Source organism: Quercus lobata, chromosome 3, assembly GCF_001633185.2.
Source record: "Quercus lobata isolate SW786 chromosome 3, ValleyOak3.0 Primary Assembly, whole genome shotgun sequence".
Lineage (NCBI taxonomy): Eukaryota > Viridiplantae > Streptophyta > Magnoliopsida > Fagales > Fagaceae > Quercus > Quercus lobata.
In genome coordinates, this window is record NC_044906.1 from 2,175,654 (window position 1) to 2,196,746 (window position 21,093).

At 33.9% G+C, this 21,093-nt stretch overlaps 2 protein-coding genes across 12 annotated transcripts in view; one reads left to right on the forward strand and one right to left on the reverse strand.

The window, feature by feature from the left end:
* LOC115979880 overlaps positions 1-2,228 on the forward strand; it is a 48,356-nt gene extending 46,128 nt beyond the window's left edge. For all 5 annotated transcript variants that reach the window (XM_031101958.1, XM_031101957.1, XM_031101961.1 and 2 more), the window contains 4 exons: positions 118-345; positions 441-728; positions 877-1,416; positions 1,591-2,228. In XM_031101958.1, the coding sequence (XP_030957818.1) occupies positions 118-345; positions 441-728; positions 877-1,416; positions 1,591-2,007 (1,473 nt within the window). In that variant the 3' untranslated portion in view covers positions 2,008-2,228. The remainder of the gene's footprint in view (positions 1-117; positions 346-440; positions 729-876; positions 1,417-1,590) is intronic.
* A 4,934-nt stretch (positions 2,229-7,162) lies between these two features.
* On the reverse strand, positions 7,163-11,196 carry LOC115979885 (alanine aminotransferase 2-like). 7 transcript variants are annotated; one of them, XR_004089218.1, is made up of 6 exons: positions 10,863-11,196; positions 9,814-9,966; positions 9,375-9,485; positions 8,831-9,172; positions 8,289-8,396; positions 7,163-8,146 (listed from the first exon to the last, which is right to left on the reverse strand). XR_004089218.1 is itself a non-coding variant. In XM_031101968.1 (3 exons), exons 1-3 carry the CDS (start codon positions 9,835-9,837, stop codon positions 8,812-8,814), a joined length of 225 nt encoding a protein of 74 aa, XP_030957828.1. In that variant the 5' UTR covers positions 9,838-11,196; the 3' UTR covers positions 8,687-8,811. The 7 variants fall into 7 exon arrangements, 1 of the variants encoding a protein (XP_030957828.1); XR_004089219.1 differs by having other exon boundaries at positions 10,792-11,196; XR_004089217.1 differs by having other exon boundaries at positions 8,831-8,901; positions 9,035-9,172; positions 9,814-11,196.
* Between the last annotated feature and the right edge of the window lie 9,897 nt (positions 11,197-21,093).

A 21,093-nucleotide genomic window follows, 5' to 3' on the forward strand; every position in this document is an offset into this window, starting at 1 on the left:
GAGTCTGGACTTATCACCGTTTGAGGTCTGGGCGTTGTTGTATTAGGCAAATACGACACCGTTTTCTTCATTTCTTTTAACAAGTTTGCTGAAGTAGATAATTAAATGTTGTGTTAGGTTGTGTTCCCCAACTTGGAAACGTTGGAACTGTCCTCTATACACTCTGAAGAGATACTACTTCACAACCAACATCGGCCAAGCTCCTCTTTCAAATTAACAGACTCGAGATTTCAAAATTTGCGTAACTTGACCGTGAAAGGCTCAGGCAATTTAAAATACCTATTGTCTTTCTCCACAGCGACATTTATGGTTCAACTCAAAGATCTTTACATCGAGGACTGTAAGGTAATTTGGTGATTTCCTCAAATGAAATAGCATAGCAATAATATACAGTGAGATTTATGATGAATGTCAAACATCTTCACATAATTGAATGCAAGGTTATGGAAGAGGTTCTACACACAGACGAAGAAGAAACACTTTCAGATGCGTTGTTTCCTCGGCTAGAATGCTTGTTCTTAGAAGATCTTCCAATTCTTAAAAGATTCTGTATTGACAGTAATGTGGAATTTCCATTATTGAAGAATTTTATAGCAAACAGTTGCCCTAAATTGAAGACATTTGCATTCAGACATGCCAGTTCAAACATGGAGGTTCGTAAAGGACTCGTGGAAATAAATTCAGAGGACAATCGTCATACAACTTCGCAATCACACATCAATGAAAGCGTAGATATTTTTTAAACTTTCCCCCTTCTCTTATTTTTGAATTTTTATAAATGCTAAAATTAAAAATCTTTTAGCATATTTAACTTGTACATATGTTTATGAGGATTTGAGTTTGTCAGAGTTGAAAAAGAATTTATTATTGCTGCAGGTTGTGTTCGCCAACTTGGAAAGTTTGGAACAGTCCTTGGAAGAGAAACAGCAAAACCAACATTGGGCAAGGTCCTTTTGCAAAATAACAAACATGCAAACATCCATAAGGTTTCAAAATTTGTCGGCTTTGGGCGTGTGGGGCTCTGATAGTTTCAAATATCTACTGTCATCCGCCATAGCAAGATCTATGGTGCAGGTCAAGAATCTTCACATAGTGAATTGCAAGGCTATGGAAGAGATACTATTCATAGAAGATTTAGGAGATAAAGAAGAAGAAGAAATAATTCCTAAGATGTTCCCTCGACTGGAATTCCTGAAACTGAATGGTCTACCAATTCTGAAAAGATTCTGCCTCGGAAGTAATATTGAATTTCCCTCCATGAAACGGCTGTTAATAGAACATTGCCCTAGAATGAAGACATTCATATCCAAACCTTCCAATTCAGACACAGTGATGACTGTCTGCAAAGAAATCAAAGAAATGAATACAGAGGAAATCCCTCGTACTGTTGCTATACAACCTCTCTTCAGTGAAGAGGTAGATATTTTTCAATTTTCCTCCTGATTTAGTTTCTTGTGCTTATTAATCAATGTAAGAGTTGACCACTTAACCAACCATTGCACTCACTCACGAATATTCTAACACTTTATCTTCCATTGTGTGAGTTATTATTATTAGGTGTTTCATTAACACATGGGATGAACCCTGCAGGTTGCATTCCCTAGTTTGGAATATTTAGAAATATCCTACGTGGATGACTTGAAAATCATATGGGACAACCAAATCCCCCCATATTCCTTTTGCAAGCTTCGGGAAATGAAAGTTGAATTTTGTGAAAATCTTATGAACATCTTTCAATCTGATATGCTGACAAGATTTGGGAGCCTAGAGAATCTCACCATAACTGATTGTGATTCACTACAAGAAGTATTTCAACTGCAGGAGCAAGATGCTAAAGAAACGCATGATGTAACTGTCATTCCGTTGAAAGAATTGCGTTTGGATCGCGTACCCAAATTGAAATATGTGTGGAATAAGGACCCCCAAGGAATTTTTAATTTTCCAAATCTCAACCTTGATAGTACGGGTTTAAGAAGTTACTGGTCAGACTCAGTGCCTAGTGACTAGATGTCTCACGTAATTGGAGACATCTAGGGGTGGAATAAATTTTTTCTTTGTTGTTGGAGTCCTGCTATAGTATATGTAGGTTATAGTAGCTGCTGTATTTGTGGTAGACTGGTATTTGTTGCTGTTGGCTTGCCTTTTTAGGAGTCTTGTTTGTTTGTTGTTTGTACATTGTTGTTGGGTTTCCAGCTTGTTTTCAATCAAGTTTCTTGATTAATAAAAAAAATTTTAAAAAAATTATTAAAAAAAAAAAAAAAAATAGGAAGAAGAAGAAGAAAAGCGAAAAAAAGAAAAAAAAGAAAGAAAAAAAATTGTTGCAGCGGAAGGAGCAAAAGCTGTAGCAATATTTTGAGATATTTGCTTCCGAACGTCTAAGCTTTCCAGAAACTCTAAAAGAGAGCAAAGTTGATATCTTCATTCAACAAATTTTCTTGTGTAAGAGGTAAGAGCCTTAACTAATCTTTTTAAATGTTTGAGTTGCAGTGATAGAAGAGATGTTGCTTCTTTATGAAGTTATAAGAAAAGTTTTTCTTCTTGATGTGATTAAAAAAATTGTTGAATCCTTGTGTTCATGCATGTAGTAAGAGCTTTGGATGATTAATTCACTTGTAGTTTTCACTGAGTAATTAGTTTCAACTATTTGTTCATAAACCACTTATGAATTTTAGTTTTAAACTTTTTGTTTTGTTTTGAAATTTTTTTGCTTTAAAGAAATCTTTTTTTTTCTTTCACTTTCTGTTTGTGCTTTACTTCTCGGATTTACTTTTTATTTTGTTTGTTGTTTAGATTATCATTTATTTACTCTTATCTAAAATTTTTTTGTAAATATCGTTTTCTTAGAGCTGTTTGAACTCACAAATAAAAGATTGAAAAAAGAAACCAAAAGAAAAGAAGAAGAAATGTTGCTTAGTTTTAATTTTTTATTTATGAACTTTGTGGTGTTGAAGGGCTTTTGATTGGAGGAAATGTTGTGCATAGATCTTTTTGTGTAAAACGTGTTTGAGAAAAAGCCGAGCCCAAAGTAGAAAAAGAAAAAGAAGAAGCATGCTTCTTGATGTGTTTTAATTTTAGGTATTCTCCTCTCTGTCCCATCTCTCATTCATCACTGTATCTTAAAATTTATTTATCTATACAAAAGCTAATGTAATACTCAACAGGAATTGTAGGTAACCTGAACCAATCAATGAAAACCAATCTGAGTCTCCCAATTCCGGCACTCATTCCTCAATCAATCCCTTTGATCTTCTCAACGACCAAGATGACCCTTATGACCATGTTTCCCTTCCTCATTCTTCTTCTTCTTTTTATTTTTATTTATTTTTTATTTATTCTTTCTATTTTTTATTTCTTTTTTTTGCAATTGAAAATATTTTGAGCTTGTACGATTGTATGTTGACCTGCAATTAGAGATTTGTTTCATTCAAATTCAATCCCTGACACTAGGTGGACAATGGGATTGTTTTTCTATTTTTTGCATTAGGGTTTAGGATGCATTTAACGAGGTGTAATTGAGAGGGGGGGGGGGGGAAGGATAAATTATATAATTTATCGTATTTTTGAAACATGTAACTGTTTAAAAAAAAAATTCATGATTTTTTAGGTCGAATTGAGATTCAATCATGATCAAACCATGACAAAATAAAAGTTTTAATTCAATTATATATAATAAATAGAATATTTTGTGACATAAAGACTCAACAAATCATGAATTTTAATTCAACTTTCCATGCATATGGGGGGCTGATAACAATGCTTTTTGTCTCTAAATTTAGGGTAAGAGTCCTACTCAAATGTTTGGAGACAAGTGCATTACTCTCCAAATTTGTAATAGCTTTTTAGTTTAGGGAATGAATGTTTAAGGAGTACCCATTGGAAAGAGGAACAGGTCTTTTGCTTTGAAATTTGTAATTTCAGTGTATCAATTTTTTTTTTTTTTCATTGGATTTTTTTCTTAGTGATCTGGTTGTATCCAATTTATTTGATGGTAGTTTCTTAATTCAAATGAGAAATGAACTCTGAGAATATGTTATTTTTCAAAATTTTGAATTTTAGGAAATTTTATAAGACAGTGTTAGATACTTGTCCTAAGATTGGTTGAAATGGTTTTTTTTTCTTCATATGAATAGTTATTTAGCCAAGACATACTGAATCTATGTATAGGGATGTTAGTAGTACAAATTTGAGTTCTTTTCCAACATTTTGACTATGTGAAAATTCCAATAAATCTCCCCCTTCCCATGGGGGCCTTCTATCAAGTCATTTGTAGTACTTCAATTAGTCTTCCCTTTGAACGGAAGACATTTTCTAATTAATATACCACTTATTGGGGAGTGAGTACCTTAGGCTTAGAAAGACTCAAATTGAGAAGTTAATATAACATATAAGGAAACTACTTAACCCAAAAGTTTAAACTTATGAGTTTGAATTCAATTATGTTGAAATGAGTTTAAACTTATGAGTTATATTAACCACTTACTTTCTTCATTGAAATTCAATGCAGGACTTCACTATTTAACTAACCTTACTACTCACACATGAATATTTCAATATGTTGAAATGATATGATTATGGTTTTCCTACTTGATTTTTGTAGAAAAAAGTTTTCCATTCATGCTTACGATGTTGTGGGTTATTCTAGTTTATTGAAGGTAGCATTTGTAATCTGAAGTTGATTGTACAAGTTGCCGTACAAGAAGATGCATTTGTCATGTCAAAGAATTATAATTACTCTATAACCCAACAATGTGCGCACGTACGGCGCGTCGGCTCGTGCGTTTTAAGAAAATTTTCTTTTGAATTTCTCTGTGACTTGCACATGTGGCAGTCTATAAATTTTATGATTCTTTCCCCTATTTCCTTGAAGGTGTAAGTCAATTCAAAGACAAATGGAGAGAATACAAGAAATCAAGAAAACTGAAAAGAAAATGATATCCTTGTTTTCTGTCGAAGAGGTGAATGTGGGGCCGTGGCTGCTAGAAATCAGATAAAAATTCTGTGGAAGGATGATGACTACATTGAACCCTGTTGAACTTTTACGAGCAAGTTCAATTCGTTGATATCATTGATGGTTGAATCATGGTTGTGATATCATTAGTTTCAACTATCATTGAGTTATGTTTGTAAATGAGTTGTATTGTTTACAAGAGAGGTGGCACAGACTAAATTCAGTTCTTTATATATTATCAATATTGATGCTTTAGTTTGTCAATTTGATCATACTGTTTTGTGTAAAGAACAATGCCTAGAGTAGTGTTCTTGCTGCATATTCTCAATCTACTGGAAAGAGGATTTCGTTATCTGGGAAAATGGATGAGGATTTCTGATTTTTTAGACATTTATATTGGTGAAATAGCTAGGATCACATTTCACTATGATAGGATGGGTGAATATTGTGCAAATTATAATCACAAGTGGGATAATTATCTCACAGTGCTAAAACTATTTCATAAGGAATGTAGCATACAACTGCATGATAACAAGAACCCTAAAGAAAGATCAACATAGCAGAAAAATCCATTCAATGCAGTGAGCCTTTATATTCAACGCATAGAGTATAGGGACATCTTTTCTATTTTGTAAGATAAAACCTTCTAATAAAACCCTATAAACCTTAACTATATGCAGTGACGTATCATTTGAGTTGCAGTCATCTCAAGATGGAAAGGACAAATGCAAAAAGGTGGTGTTTGGTTTGCAATGATAAGGCAAACATTATGGAAATGTGAAATTATGATGTTTGGTTCGTTTATTTGTACACAATTTTATAGTAATGTAGATTACTAAAAGACGCACATTACTATTAATTATTGTAATAGTAATGTGATTACCTTATTAGATGGTGGAAATCCTATATTCCGTACACATGAGAATGACTAAAATGGACATATATTTTCTGGACTCTTAAATTTACGAGTGAAAAATAGCAATCATGACATCCTTCTTGTCTATATTGTTTCTTTGTAGTGGGTTTCCTAAGGACTTGTTTTAGTTGTTATCCCTATAGAGCAATGTGTTCACTTTAGCTGTTAGCAAATCCTAATCAAATTGAGCATGGAATCACTCAGGCTTGGCTTGTTAGAAATTAACTCAAAACTCAAGCTCGGGCTTCATTTGGTCGATGTATAAGCCTTGATGAGCTTGTTCGTGTCAAATAAAGAAGCCTAGAGGAGCTTAATAGTTAAAGTCAGCCAATATATTAAGCATTAGGTTGTGCTAATTTAGAATGTCTACGTAGTAATTTCTATTGAACTTACAAATAGAGTCACCATTCAATTACTACTAAAAAGGGCAGAGATTAGATTTTAGATTATATCAGTCGGGTAGGCTGGACTGGGATTATGGGAAAATTTCTACAAATTCTTCTCTTCCCTCATCCATTTCTTGTTTTTACTTTCTCAACTTCCTCTACCCCCCCCCCCCCCCGGCGTCCATCTCTCACGGATATCACAGAAAAAATGAAATTAAAAAAAAAAAAAAAAAAAGTTCCCAATCAAGCTGAATCAAAAACTTGCTCGTCTTGGTTAATCCTATATGAATGAACTAAGAATTATCTGGCTAACTCAAGTTGCAGTCTCTAATCCATATACAAAGTTGGTTTGTTTCGAGGGTCAAAACCCTTAAAAGAAGTATTAAAAACCGGTCTCGAAGGCCCTTGATAACCTTTGAAACAAATTCCCTCAAAACAAAAATTTCGACGGCCTATGTGACCCTTGAAACAGAAATTTCAACGGCCTACATGACCCTTGAAAAAAATGTTTCATCTTTAGGGAGGATTGGCGACCCTGGAAAATTCAAAAAATAAATAAAAGCACAATAACCTTTTTTGAGGATCTCCCGACCCTTAAAATAAGGTTTTTCTACTAAAAAAAAAAAAAAAAAACACAACCATGCACATAGACTTTATAGAACCACATATTACAAAATCTATATTATAACAAAACAAAAATATCAAAACAAAATTCAATTAGCTTTCTAAATCAATAAATCTTTCATTTTTGAAGTTTATGGAGACACTTTCACATTCACCTAAAGGAACTTGGTATTTTAACTATAGAATTTTGAAACCAATAAACTATTTTACCCAACACCTTTAATAGCATGCTGAGAGTGTTGGGCAAAGAATGATTTCTCAAGGCCATTCCAAGAGATTAGAAGATGCTTCAAAATACAAGAATTTAAATCATGCACAAGAAAACAAACTACTTTGTGCAGGAACAAAAGGCCAGTAGCCATACAACACCCAAATCAGCCTAGTGGCTGCACAAAACACAACCAAAGCTGCTATAAAAAGTCTAAATGACCTCCTCAACAAAAACACACAAACATAGGGCAAATAGCTGCACTAAACAAACCAATGGACAAAATACACATTTCCAAACTAAAATGAAAGATGCAAAGACCAATGGCCATTCCCATAAAGCTATTGCTTCTCACAAATTAAGAAAGAGAACTTAAAAATCAACTTGTCCTTCGTCAAATTCAAATTGGCAAGTAGGATACCTCCTTTGAAGCTTTCTTAATTTCTTGCAAGCACAAAGCTTTATCTCTGAGTCTAGACGACTTTCAAAAGTGATTTTCATTGTCTTTAATATATTTGCTTCCTTCAAGACTTGTCGAACAAGTTCATCTCAACTTCATGCCCTGAAAATTCCTTATTATAACAGACTGTAAGATGTGATGACAAACATTCAGGAACGTAAAGCCACTTCTCCAAGCGATCTTCCAAGCGATTTTCAGGTGGGTAACCATCATGGCTACCTAGGAATGTCAATTCAAAGACAAGTGTTTGTACCTTTGGAGCCTGACAAAACAAGAATTGTACTGCAGGCCACATATAATAACAAGACCTAATACAACCACCAAACGTCAAGGAAGTCAAATATTATTAAGTAGCATTGAGCAATTTAATTAATGATAAGAGAGTTAGAGCATGAAAAACGTAACATGTCCATACCTCTGCAGTTTCTATGCTGAATTCCATGGATTCAATGTTATAGAGTGATCCCGTGAAGTCCCATATCCTTTTTATATAATCTCGAGTACTCACATCATTTTCTATCTCCTCAAATTTAAGACCTGATTTAACCAAGTTGGGGAGGTTTTCCACTGTAACATCCTTGGCCAAAAGACCACTGAAATAAAACTGCGCAAGAGCTGGGGTGTTTAATCGGAGTATGTAATAATTGAGATACATTTCAACAGGCAGAGGTGGTGTCAGCTCTGCCCAGCAGAGTCTTGGGCAGAAATTTATAAGGATTATTTTGAGTTTCATTCAAGTGGAATACCTCCAAAACTTATATTACACTGTTTGGCAAGCTTGAACCATTCAGTATGGAAAGATCCCTCCACATCAATCCTTTCATATGTATGAGCACCAGAATAGTCTTGTTGATCTTAAAGACAAATGATTCAATTAGAAAATAATAATTTCACAGCTGTTAAGGAGATCATAATGGCTTTGAACCAAGTTTACAAACAAGTGAACACCTTATTTTCCAGTTTAAATCTCCAAGTAATAGAACATGGTATTAACACCTGACACTTAATCCAAATTTCAAATTCCACAAAAATCAGCTCAAGTACATTACACATGATCTATTCACAATTAACATTTTCCTGATATACCTGTATAAAGTTCATTGGACATAAGTTGTAACTTTAACATAGCAAATCAAAGCAGATCTATTTGGTAGGGCTCCAAGCAAGCAAAGGGAGTCAATAAAGAGCAAACAAAACCAAATTTAGTTCCCTACAAGTACTCAAATCTCTATTTGTTACTAGAGTTGCATCATGTTTCAACATCTTTTGCTAATAAGAATTTACCAACCTCATTTGCCAGTAGCACAAGACCTTTCCTGCAGAATTCCACAATGTCACGCTGGTTCTCCTCACAAGAACCTGCAGGTACAACAGAAAAATCATATAATGTACAGGGACAAAAATAGACACATAGCAATGCATTCTCTTTTACGTGAACTTTAGGTACTTTGCTAGTCAAATCTCTACTTCTTCAAACCTACTAATAGCACACCTGGCCTGTTGGGTTTCTGGGATTTATAACATTTAAAGCCCTAACTATGATGCCTTGGGACTTGGCAACCTCCAATTGCTTCTTAAGTGAAGAGACTTACAATCCCCATCCTGTTGCTTCATTGAGATAGTAAGGAACCTAAAATGACCATACTTCAAGATTGAATGAAAATTCAAAAAAGAATAAATCAAATTTCCATTTTCCAACTTCCAAGTTACCAAGTCAGGTCAGTGTTAAATCTATGCTGAAAAAAATAAAATAAAATAAAGTCTTTTCACTTAGCAGTTGAGTACAACCAATCTTGAGCTTCTGAATAAAGTGCTACAAATTAGAAGCATACCAGTGTGCCACCATGGAGATCAATTGAAGCAGAGTGTAAAGGGTAATGAGGAATGGGACAAAGAATTCCATCATTTTCTAATCTTACCAGTAATTGCATCATCATATGGACCTAGTAAGAGAGAAACACGTTCTGTTATAAATATATCAATTGGAAATGGAAAATACTGGCAGTTATAGAAACAAAAAGAAAGTGAAGTTAAAATTTACAGGAGGGTTTGCTCCATCTGTCAAGAAGATATCATTTGGATCAGCTAAGAAAACCATCACGAGCTTTAATACCAGCCGCAATAGTATCACATAAGAATAACCCAAAAAATATCATTTTTATTTCCTACAATAAAACAGAGCTACCAAACACTTTATTTAAATGAGAAGCAGCAATAACTATGGATTCAACAATCAAACAAAATGAAACAGAAGTTAAGAGAAAAATATACCATATATGATATTTTGAGAGGCATTATCTTCCTCACTTTCCTTTGGGAGTGAATGCGTAGAGGTTATGCTCATTTTGTTCCTCAGCTAAATCCTTGACCTTCCTAATGGGATTTTCTCTTTGAGATTGATCTTCATTATCTACCATAAATAATCTATCCATATTGTATAAGTTAATCTGTTGGCAAAATGATTAAAATCTAAAAGGCTTTGTCTATGATCTGAATCATGTGTGACAAACAAATGAAGATTGTTTTGTGATTTAATCGTAGATTACACTAGGAGATGAGCTAGGTATGACATTGTTAATGATTTTTGGAAGTCCAGCTACAAAAGATTTTGTGTTTACTCCAAATTTCCTACAGAGAAGTGTACTCTTTAACACAAGTTTCAAATGTATAAATTATAAATTTGTAGCAACTTCTTGATATCACATGGTCCAGTCCTTTCAAAATTAGGGAACTCAAAAAACCTCCATAACACAAAAAACCAATAAAAATGGTTAATCAAATTGCATTGATTTTAGCATAAATAGCATGAGACACACAAAGACTTGCACTGCACTGGTATAATCAATATATCCATTGGGGAAACCTATATTATAGCTGATTTTCAATAATTAACATACACAGAGAATTTTCAAAATCAGCATCAAACTCTCAGATAAAATACTGGAAAACAAAAATTAACAAACATAGCACCGCCAAAAACCTCCTAGATCCAACCCATTCTTAAATTGATACTATTGTTATACCACACCATTAACACTTAGAAACTCCTTTTTAAGCATTTCTTCAATATAATATGTTCAAGCCTCTTAGATCCAACCCATACTTCAGATTCCAAAGGACATGTAATCCAAACCCTAGCCCCCAAATTATACCAATGGACATGTAATCCAAATCCTAGCCCCCAAATTATACCGATGGTGAGGAAGAGAAATATCTACCGATGGAGAGAGAGAAAACGAGAGAGAATACCAAAAATTGTTTGGATAGTTCTGCTATGTAATTTCCATAATTTGTCGGGAAACAAACAGAGAAAGACAGACCTGTAATCGGAAAATGGGGTGGCGAAGAGTGCTCAGTCGATCAACGGCTCGCTTGTCGTCGGAGATGAGATAGCTGACCACCGCAAATCAACCCGTCGGAGATGAGATGAGCTCCGATCTTTGAGTTTCCTGAGATGAGCTCAGATCGATTTTGAGAGAATTTTCTGAGATGAGCTCCGATTTTGAGAGAATTTTCTGATTGTGGAACGTGAACAAAAATGAGCTTTCCCTTTTGTATTTTAATTTTGGACTTTATTTCAAGGGTTGGAAATTTTGAGATATCTTCTATCAAAGGTTGTGATAGGATGCGTTGAAAAATGTTTAAATTTGGAGCTAATTAGCGCTGGAGTGTAAAAACTAGCGCGCCTAATTTTAATAGATAATTCCAAGGGTTGTATAGGTTTATTTCGAGGATTTTAATGACCCTCGAAATAAAGCTAATTCAAACTTACCCCACACCCCAGTTTTTAGTGATGATTTCGGCACTTTTTAGTCAACCCTAGAGAAAAGTGGGTTGAAACAAGTCAAGTTTGTTGTAGTGATAGAAATATGCAATGTGGAAAAGTATGGTGAATGTGGGAGGTTGTCTTTGAAAAAAATTATAAGAACGAAAAATTCTTTTTCAGAGTTTCATTATATGTGTACGATGGCATTTTGTACTACATGCAGTTCAGTTTCACCTTTCCTGTACAACTTCATATATAGACATAAGATAAATTCCCTGACGGCACTTCATTACTCACATGGAGTATTAAACAGATCATGAATTGATTAATTTCTTCGCAACCTTAGAGCACAAGTTTCATCATTTTAATTAAGAAGATGAAAAAAAAAAAAGAAAAAAAAGAAGAAGTAAATGGTTACACGAGGTGGGACTAATTTTATTTGTAAATCCACTAGCATAGAATGGGCAAGAAACATAATTTTTTTAGTACATTCTTAACTATATCCCTATTTAGAAGTGAGGTAAATAATTTTTTTTTTTTTAAAGCTTAGAATTTCCTTTTTTTTAATTATCAGTTTAATCAGTAAAGGGAAACTTCATTTACTAATGTGTTGCACATAGAAAACACCATAAGGCAACAAATAAATTAGACATGTTGGCTATTTAAGAAAGCATTAATCTTCTCTGTTCTTGTGGACAAGCCCCTTTAAGGCTTTATCATCTCTGATCTTGATCAAATTATGGGCCATTTGATCAAGAACAAGTAAAAATGCAAGCCTGCAGCTCGCAGTTGAAATATGTGTTTGAGTAACCAATATAGAGAAGAGGAGTAAACCAGTTACCAGGGAATTAAGTTCAGCATTATGTCAATTCACCAGTATTGTCACCAATTACTAGACTTTGAAAACAGAGGCTGGCTCATGAAGCTTCAAAACTGAGGGGGGGGAAAAATCAAGAATTAGGTAGAATGGAAATGCAGCAAATGAAACTCTTATTAGTTGACAATGTTTGACAATGTTGGGTTTACTATCTCTCTCTCCCATAATTTTTGAATACTTATATTAAAAAAAAAAAAAAGTTGCCTTTGTTTTTAAATTGATTTTGTCATATTTCTTGGGTTACAGTCATCAACCTACCCCTAATTTTGAGTTTAGTATGGAAGAATTGTCCTGGTATATCATGTATGTCATCACTAATTTGTTTCATGAGTTTAGGACACCAAATTTGATTGCAAAATATCATATGGTGGTTCTTACTTTATCGGATCAGGTTGCTAAAGGATGTTAATGAAAACAGTGAAGAACGTGAGAGCTTGGTTTGATTTGGGTTGGGCTTGTGTGGTTTGAGCAGATGAGTTAATTTCAGAGTAAGATGGGTTGATGTATTTTTAGACTTATTTAAGGTTGGACTTAAGATTGCGTTGTGCTTTGCTTAGTTTTGATTTTTTGGATATGGGTTGGCTGGTTTAGTTGATTTGGTCCTAAACTGATGGGTTTGTGCCTTCTTATTGGGCTTAGCTTTGAGTTTGTTTGAAGCTGTATGGGCTTGTGAGAATTGAGTTTAATTGATGAAGGTATTGACGGTTGGGGCTAGTATTCTTTAATAAACAATGTTCTGGGTATAATTTTCACAAGGAATACATAGGTAAGAGTACGATGAGGCAGTGCTCATACTTTCTTCTCTCACATTCATGTTGGGTTTCAATAATTAAATTTAGGCTTTTATTTAAAAATAATTAAATTTTGGCTAAAATGATGAAAAACTCACTCATATATGTTTCACCAAAATTTATTCCAATCTTCTAACTTTGTTTTTGTTCATTTCAGTCCTTTAACTTTCAACTTTATTCAATTAAGGCTTTTCCATCAAATTTTTTAAAATGTTGTGGTAAGTTTTTCAATTTTTAAAATTAAAAATTCAATTAATGAATGAAAAATATTTTCTAGATTTTTTTTACAAAAAAAAAAAAAAAAAATTTGACAGAAATGCCTTAATTGAATAAATCTGAAATTTAAAGGACTGAAATGAATGAAAACAAAGTTAGATGACTAAAATGAAATTTGAAGAAACTTAGAGTGTTAGTTTTGCATTTTATTCTTATATTTATTATGCAATACACCATATGTGTAAGAGAAGAGAGCACTACGTCACTAAACTCTCAAAGTACCTAATACTTTTCCAGTTCTCTCAACCTCTCTCAGTAGTTTGATTCCAGTTTGCATTATGAAATTTGACTATTCTACTTCAATCGTGAGTGACCATATCATTATCAAGAATTTTTTTTTATAACAACAAATCTCTATATTATTTTGTCTTCTATATTTCTAGTATCATATCAGATCACCTAAAATTTAGAAATTAATTAAAAAAGAAAGGAAATAAAAAAAATTGGGATATGTTTTAGTTTTGAATGATTATTTGTGATGTGGTTACTCATTAGTTTTGAATTTTATATTAAAAATATTTATTTGTTTGTATTTTCATTTTCTTTTTTTAATAAAATTTGGTAAACAGATCGACACGACTGAGATATATGTTATCACAAATTTGTTATCATGGAGTTTCAACCTTCAAGTCAATCAAGTATAGGACTCCAAATTTGCTAGCAAAATATCAAATGGTGGTTCTTAATTTATCAGATCAAGTTGCTAAAGGATGGCTGATCTTAATTTATCAGATCAGGTTGCTAAAGGATGGCTAATGAAAACAGTGAAGGATGTGAGAACTTGGTTCGATTTTTGGGTTGGGCTTGTGTGGTTTGAGTAGATGAGTTAATTTCAGAGTGAGATGGGCTGATGTATTTTTAGTCAATTTCAGGTCGGACTTAAGATTTCATTGTGCTTTGGTTGCTTAGTTTTGATTTGTTGGATATCCACTTTTATCATATGGGTTGGCTGATTTAGTTGATTTGGTCAGTTTGTGCCTTTTAATTGGGTCTCGCTTTGAGTTTGTTTGAAGCTTTGTATGGGCTTGTGAGAGTGGAGTTTAATTGATCAAGTTGGTGTTCTTGGGTTTTGAACTGGGAATAGTTCTCTCAATAGTTTGCTTCTAGTTTGCATTATTTATGAAATTTGGGGCAATTAAATAACCTTTTTCAATTTTTTTGGAAATATATGTGGGTGAAAAAGTGGTAAAAATACTTGTAATATTGTTTAAAAATTGAAAACATGTGCTTGAATTCGCGTACCAAACGAGACCTTGACTATTCACTATTCTACTCCAACGTGTCCACATATCATTATCTTTTTCTTTTTTTTTTAAGAGAGTTTTAACCTATGGCGTCCACTCCTAATGATAGCTCTTTATCATCAGATCAAAACACCAATCAGTTTTTGGTGTAGGCAGGGATTGAACCCTAAATCTTTTATACAACCATTAAAGACTTTACCAATTGAGCTAATTGAAATCCATTCATATATCATTACCAATTTTTTTTTTTTTTTTTTTTGCAACAAGTAAATTAGAGACACTGGAAAATTTAGAAAGCTTAGGCTTTGTTTGGTAAGAAATTTCAAACAACAATTTTCAGTATTTAAATACTAATTGTGAGCCAAAAAAAAAAAAACGTGTTTGGTAGGAAATTTCATTTAGAAGTGTTTGAATTACATTTTTTATTTTAAGATGTTTGAAAATTGTATTTAAAGAACCCCTTCATACTCATTTTCAGTTTTCAAATAACATCGCTTAGTGATATTTTTGTAAATATAATAAAAATTGTAAGCCCCACTTGATAAGAGATTACACATACACATACCAAACTATAGGCCCTATCTGGTGAGGAAATTTTCTCTCCCCTCAAATAAAATAACAACACTTTTACTATATTCATTCTTTAAAAAAAGAAAAAAACACATACATATACCAAACATACAATTATGTTTTCTTCAAATTTTAAAATATGTTATTTGAAAAATAATACTAAACATAATTTTTACATTATGAATACTTTATACATGTATTTTCACTATAGCCAAAAAAAAAAAAACACTTATTCACGAACCCTTTTTAAACAAGTTTTGACATTAGAGCAACAAAAAACTACCACGAAACAAATACACCTTATTCCCCACACAAAACACATGATCCCAAATAAAATGAAGACAAGCAGTGGTGCAAACATAGAAGTTCCAAAATCGAAATATAAATAATGAAGGGAAGGAGAGATAGAGGATGTTTACAAACTAGTGCCGACAGAAGTAACATCCTGCCTATACTTCTTATCCTGGACATCTCCGATATCAAAAACTCCAGAATCATGACAACATGGCCACCAGAATCGACTTCCATCTGACCATCTAAGAACTTGGTGGTTGGCTCATGCCCTATCGCAAAGTACAATCTCGATACCTTGAGATCCGAAACCTCCCCACTCAGCACATTCTTCACCTTCAACCCCCCAACACCCTATTATTAGTGTTTTCGTCCCCATATGCTCCCACGACCACCGAGTTCCATAGAACTTGAATCTTAGGATTGGTCAAGGCCCTTTGCTGCATAATTTTTTAAACCTTAACTGTATCTCTCCTATGGATGATGTACACAATGGACCCATATTTGGTGAGGAATGTGGCCTCCTCCATGGTTGTTGAATCCCTGCCTCCAATTGAACAATCTTAAGGCAGGCTGATATGCCTCGGAGAAGGAGAAATCCACCTTGTTGATTGTCTCGGTTAGAATATGAGTGCCAAAGCGTAGCAATTGCTTGTGGCAATGCTCGAATATGGTAGCGGTATGGGTAGTTGGGCCACTTCCAGTGATGCATAACCTTGTTTCGAGGGTATGGAGGTCATCCATGGCCAAAGTCGAATAAATAATGGCCGGCAGTGGGGAATGCTAGGCCACTTCCCAATTTCAATGAGCAAAACCTGCATACCTCTTTTTGTAATCGCTCTAGTATGCAACTCTCTGTTTGTTGCACTCTGTTATCAACATACTACATCTCTAATGAGATTTAAGGGAATGCTTTCAACCAAGATTTTATGTTTATGGAATGCTTGAAACTATCATTAGGATGCATGCAGAACCTCCTATTATGTGTGCCTTTGCATATAGAAGGAACAGTGAATTTCTAATCTTTCACCACGAATATTAAGAAGATTGACATATACCCTATGACCTTCTTTTAATTTTTGCTGAATAACACATACTGTAGGAATTGTTTTCGACAATTGAATTTATAAGTTGGGATAGACTTTGGAGGACCTGTCCTGTACTCAATCCATTATTGTTGTTTCTAATCAATCTCCCTCTGCAATTGGATGACTTTATATTGTTTAAAAAATAAGCTCTGTAAAAGTAGATTTGTACCTTGAAAGGATAGGGTTTTAAAAAGTCGTAAATAATCTTATAGGGAAAATAAGTTGGCATTTTCGCTAATAGATTTTTGCAACTCTATCTAGCTTATATATGGTGGTCTTGAAATTTTTTTCACTGTGGCAAGAATAACCAGTTGAACATAGCATTTGAACTGTTCAAATGTCAGTTAGTTAAGGACAAATTTAACTCTGGCTACTACTATCTTTCAGTATACAAGCATTCATAAAACAAATAGTTCTCGCACTCCAAAATTCCAATGCAGAACAAACATAGGAGATGAATAATATTACCCCATTAGCAAGTCTTCATGGCTATATAACATATTCTTCACTATTAGCCAACATATGAAGTTATGCTTAAAGATTGTAGCAGAAACCAGATCATCCTCGACCAACATCAATGGCAACCCATTTTTAGATCCTAGGAGTTTTAAAGTTCCTAGAGAAAATTCTTGTATGCAAAACCCATTCTTAGACACTGCGACTTTTAAAGTTCCCTCTTTGAAGTAATGGGTGACTTGAGACTATTGATACAAATTCTTTGGTATTTCCTTGAGTGGGAATGAAATGATTTTAGGGCTAGTTTGTTGGTGTGAAGGTTCGTGTCCTTTGAGAGTGTGTTTGGAATTTTTCTCTTGATGATTGGTTCAAGGTGTATGTTGGTGGTTTGAATTGTTGTCATTGGTTGCACTTTTGGTGGTTTAATCCTTAACATAGGAGATAGTGAGCTTGCAGTTTCTCCACTCACTCAAAAACGTAGATTTAGATGGAAATTATGATTGGGTGGAGCTGCCTATGCCACTATACTACATTATAGTACAGTTCTCCTTCTCCCAACGTGCCACAAAGAGCATTGGTGGCCTTGTGACTGTATGGGAGATAACTTCTTGCTTAAGTCCTTGCTTGCTCTTATGATTAGTCACATCTTCTTCTTCTTCTTCTTTTTGTAGATTTAGGCATATGAGTATTTTGGCGAGGTCCAAGTTGTAACGGAGCAGAAGGAGAATGTCTACCCCTGTATAACCCTATGGTCTTCAAGCAATCAAGTATGAGGTTACAAAGATTGACACCCTGTACAAGATTGGTGCCGACACTACACATTGACGACTTTGCCATTGATGATGTAAGTTCTTTTCTTGGTTTTGTTTGTTCTGCATTTTTATTTGATGTCAATATCTGACACTTTTGCTTGCATTTTTTATGCAGATGACTCTGAATCCATGGTCTAAAGTTCAAGTTCTGGCTGGATTCTCCTGTGCAGCCCTTTGCCGATGCCAAAAATTGTTTGAGTCACCATTGGGTAGGTACCGGTTTCTTGGAAACCATGTACTCATTCAAGTCAACTACTCATACCCTTCAATACTTCTAAGAGACACTCCAGCCAGGGACGAAGCCACATTATTGTATACTGAATGCTTGAAACTACCATTAGGATGCATGTAACATGGTGAGAACTGGACTGAATCAACTGAATTATCATCTTTCACCAGAACCTCCTATTATGTGTGCCTTCAACCTTGGCACAACTATTTCAAGGAAAAAAGGAGAAAACCTGGACCACCTATGAAAGCTATCCAGGCTAAATTACTTATGACAAAGAAGTACTTCACATTGCAAAAGTGGTTTATGATTTTGATTGTGGTTTTCAGAAATCTGTGGTTTTTCATTTTCATTTGTTGACAAAAATCTCACTGACTTTCTTGATTTTATGCCATTTGATGTGACATACATATCTATAATGTCATTGATAAGTCAACTTCAATATGTTTTGACTGTGTTTGGCACTACTGCAAAGTTATGTATCTTGCTCATGTGTTCTAGTTACTTTGGTTGCTCTTTTTAGAAGAATGCACCATGCCCTGTTTTCAACCTAAAATTTAGGTTTTTCCTTATATAAATCATGATTTTTTGAATGCAAATTTTTGCATGATCTCTCTCTCTCTCTCTCTCACTTTCTCTCTTCCCTACAATTTTTGCATGCTTTCTTGTAATCATGCTTGTTATAAATTATTGAACAGGTTCATTTGTCATTCACATAAAGGCCTAATGAGCACTTCTACAAAAGATTGGGGTTGTTGGCTATTGTATAAATTAGGACTTGTGATCTTTCCCTTTTCCTTTGAAACAACAGTTGATTTCTAAATTACGCTGCACCAATATTAGGTCATCTCACATTCAAAGTTAAGAATATTTTGAGAGGAACCTCTGTTGCATGTATGTCATGAATTTCAGATGCAAAAATTGTGGAGGCTAGGATGATTACCCAATTGTTTTTTCAGTAATGTGGGTGCCAGTGGCCAAGAATGTTTAAAGTAATTAATAGTGCAGCAATATACGAAGATGACAGTCGTGCATTTATAATAAAGCATTGCCTTAACAAGGTATCTGATAACCAAGCTGTTTTGCTAATATCCATATCCATATGCATATGCATATAAAAGGAACATTGAATTTCTAATCTTTTACCATGTATATTATGTGGCATACACTATAAGACCTTTAATATTTTTTCTGAATAATATACTGCTAATAATCATTTGTGTATGCTATTGAAATGGAATATTCATGTATTGATTGGATTAGCTTACAGCAACCAAATTTGTAAGTTGGTATATAGTTTGGACCTGGCTTGAACTCAAAGTCTTAATCCAATATTGTTGTTTCAATCCATTTCCTTCTGTAATTGGATGAGTTTATTTTTATTGGCTTATTTTGTTTAAGAGATAAGCTCTGTAAAAGTAGATTTGTACCTTGAAAGGATGGTAATTTAAAATGTTGTACATAATCTTATATGGAAAATAAGTTGGCATTTTAAGCTAAAAGAGTTGTACATAGAAGGCAACCTAATCCGGCTTGTATGTGGTGGTTTTGGAGTTTTTTCGCATAAGTGAGACTACCCAGTTTAGCATGGAATTTGAATGATTTATATGCTAGTTAATTAAGCAAAAATTTAACACTGGCTGCTACTTTCTTTCAGTATATAAGCATTCATAAAACAAATGGTTCTTGCATTCCAAATTTTCCATGCAGAACAAACATAGGAGACCGATATTGTTACCCTATTAGCAGGCCTATCATGGGTATATAACATTTTCTTGGCTATTAGCTGGCATATGAAGGTATGCTTTTGAGATTGCAGCAGAAAACCAGATCATCTTCAACCATTGACATCAATGGCTACCCAATCTTAGACCCTAAGAGTTTTTTTTGGTATTAGATCAACTAAAATTTAGAAATCAAGTAAAAGGAATTGGTTGATGCATATCCATTCATTATCGCTTTTAGTTGTAGGGCTGGCCCATTGTATGACTTCTGAAAATAAATGCACTGGTTCCATGTTCATTCACTATCATTTCCAATGAATTATTAGGATGTGTTTTCTATAATCTTATGCATCTATTATGTATCTGCAGGGTCCATTGTTGCCATCGCTTCTCAATTGGAGGTAAGGTTGAAATATTTTGATGAAGTCCCTATTGAAAATGCAGATTATTCTAATTCTTCGCAATCCTTATTGGCTCAGGCCCCTTATTGTTTGTTCTACCAACAAGATCATCCAATATTTGGAACTTGCAAACTTTTGTGGTGATGGGGATGATTGTGTTATTTTTTCCCTACTTATATCAAATTCTTTACTCTCTTTTATCTTGAAGCTGTATGAGTGGGTTGGAGGAGCTTACTGGATTCTTCTTTCTGCATTACAAATTGATTAGTTAGAGTAGTCATCATTCGTGGAATGACCATTTATATTTCCTTTGTTTTATATGGTATTTTGATATTAGTTCAATTTTGTTGTTTTATAAAATTTATAATAAATATGTTTAGGAAATAGTTGGTGTCTTGTTCTATCACAATCAAGTCTTTGGATCTCCTTTGCAGTCTGAAGTTACCATTTCAAAGCTAAGAGGGGAGAGGAGTTCAAGCATTCAAGATATAAGGGTTTAACAAAGAGAAACTTGTAACTTCTTGAACTCCATTCTTTTCTTATAGTTTCTTTTGGTATGCTTAAAATAGGTGAGTTCTGCCATAAGCAATGCAATGCTTCTTCTTTTTTCCCCCTCCTAGTGCAACGGGATTTATCGACTATAAAAATATTATATATTCACTATCTGCATATCAATGAGTATTAAGTTTATTAAAAAGTTTTAGGTCCTGCCCCTTTCTGTAGAGACCAGCAGCTCACATGTCCCCAATTTCTTTTAGCATCTATGAATTCCTCCTTTGCTTTACCAAAACAAAAAAAGGATGGTATAGCTTTGAGTACTTTTAAAATTTTTAATAGCACCTCTAAGAAGAATGACTCAGATGAAAGGAAAATGGATTTTTCACCCAACTGGAGAACTTTTCTTCTAGAACTGCCTTTAATTTATCTTTCTCATGGTGCTGAGTTTGTGATTCTGAGAAACTCATTACTTTGTCTGTGGGAGAATATCCTATTATTATGCACACAAGGTTTTTGTATTAGGGTGAA

What these genes read in the sequence shown, in the direction of transcription:
- LOC115979885 (XM_031101968.1), bottom strand. Translation starts at nt 9,837, where the DNA reads ATGCCTCTCAAAATATCATATATG. An exon ending in CTCTCAAAATATCATATATG is followed by an intron (nt 9,486 to 9,813) that starts GTATATTTTTCT and finishes CTCTCTTACTAG; the next exon opens with GTCCATATGATGATGCAATT. An exon ending in ATCTCCATGGTGGCACACTG is followed by an intron (nt 8,902 to 9,374) that starts GTATGCTTCTAA and finishes TTGTACCTGCAG; the next exon opens with GTTCTTGTGAGGAGAACCAG.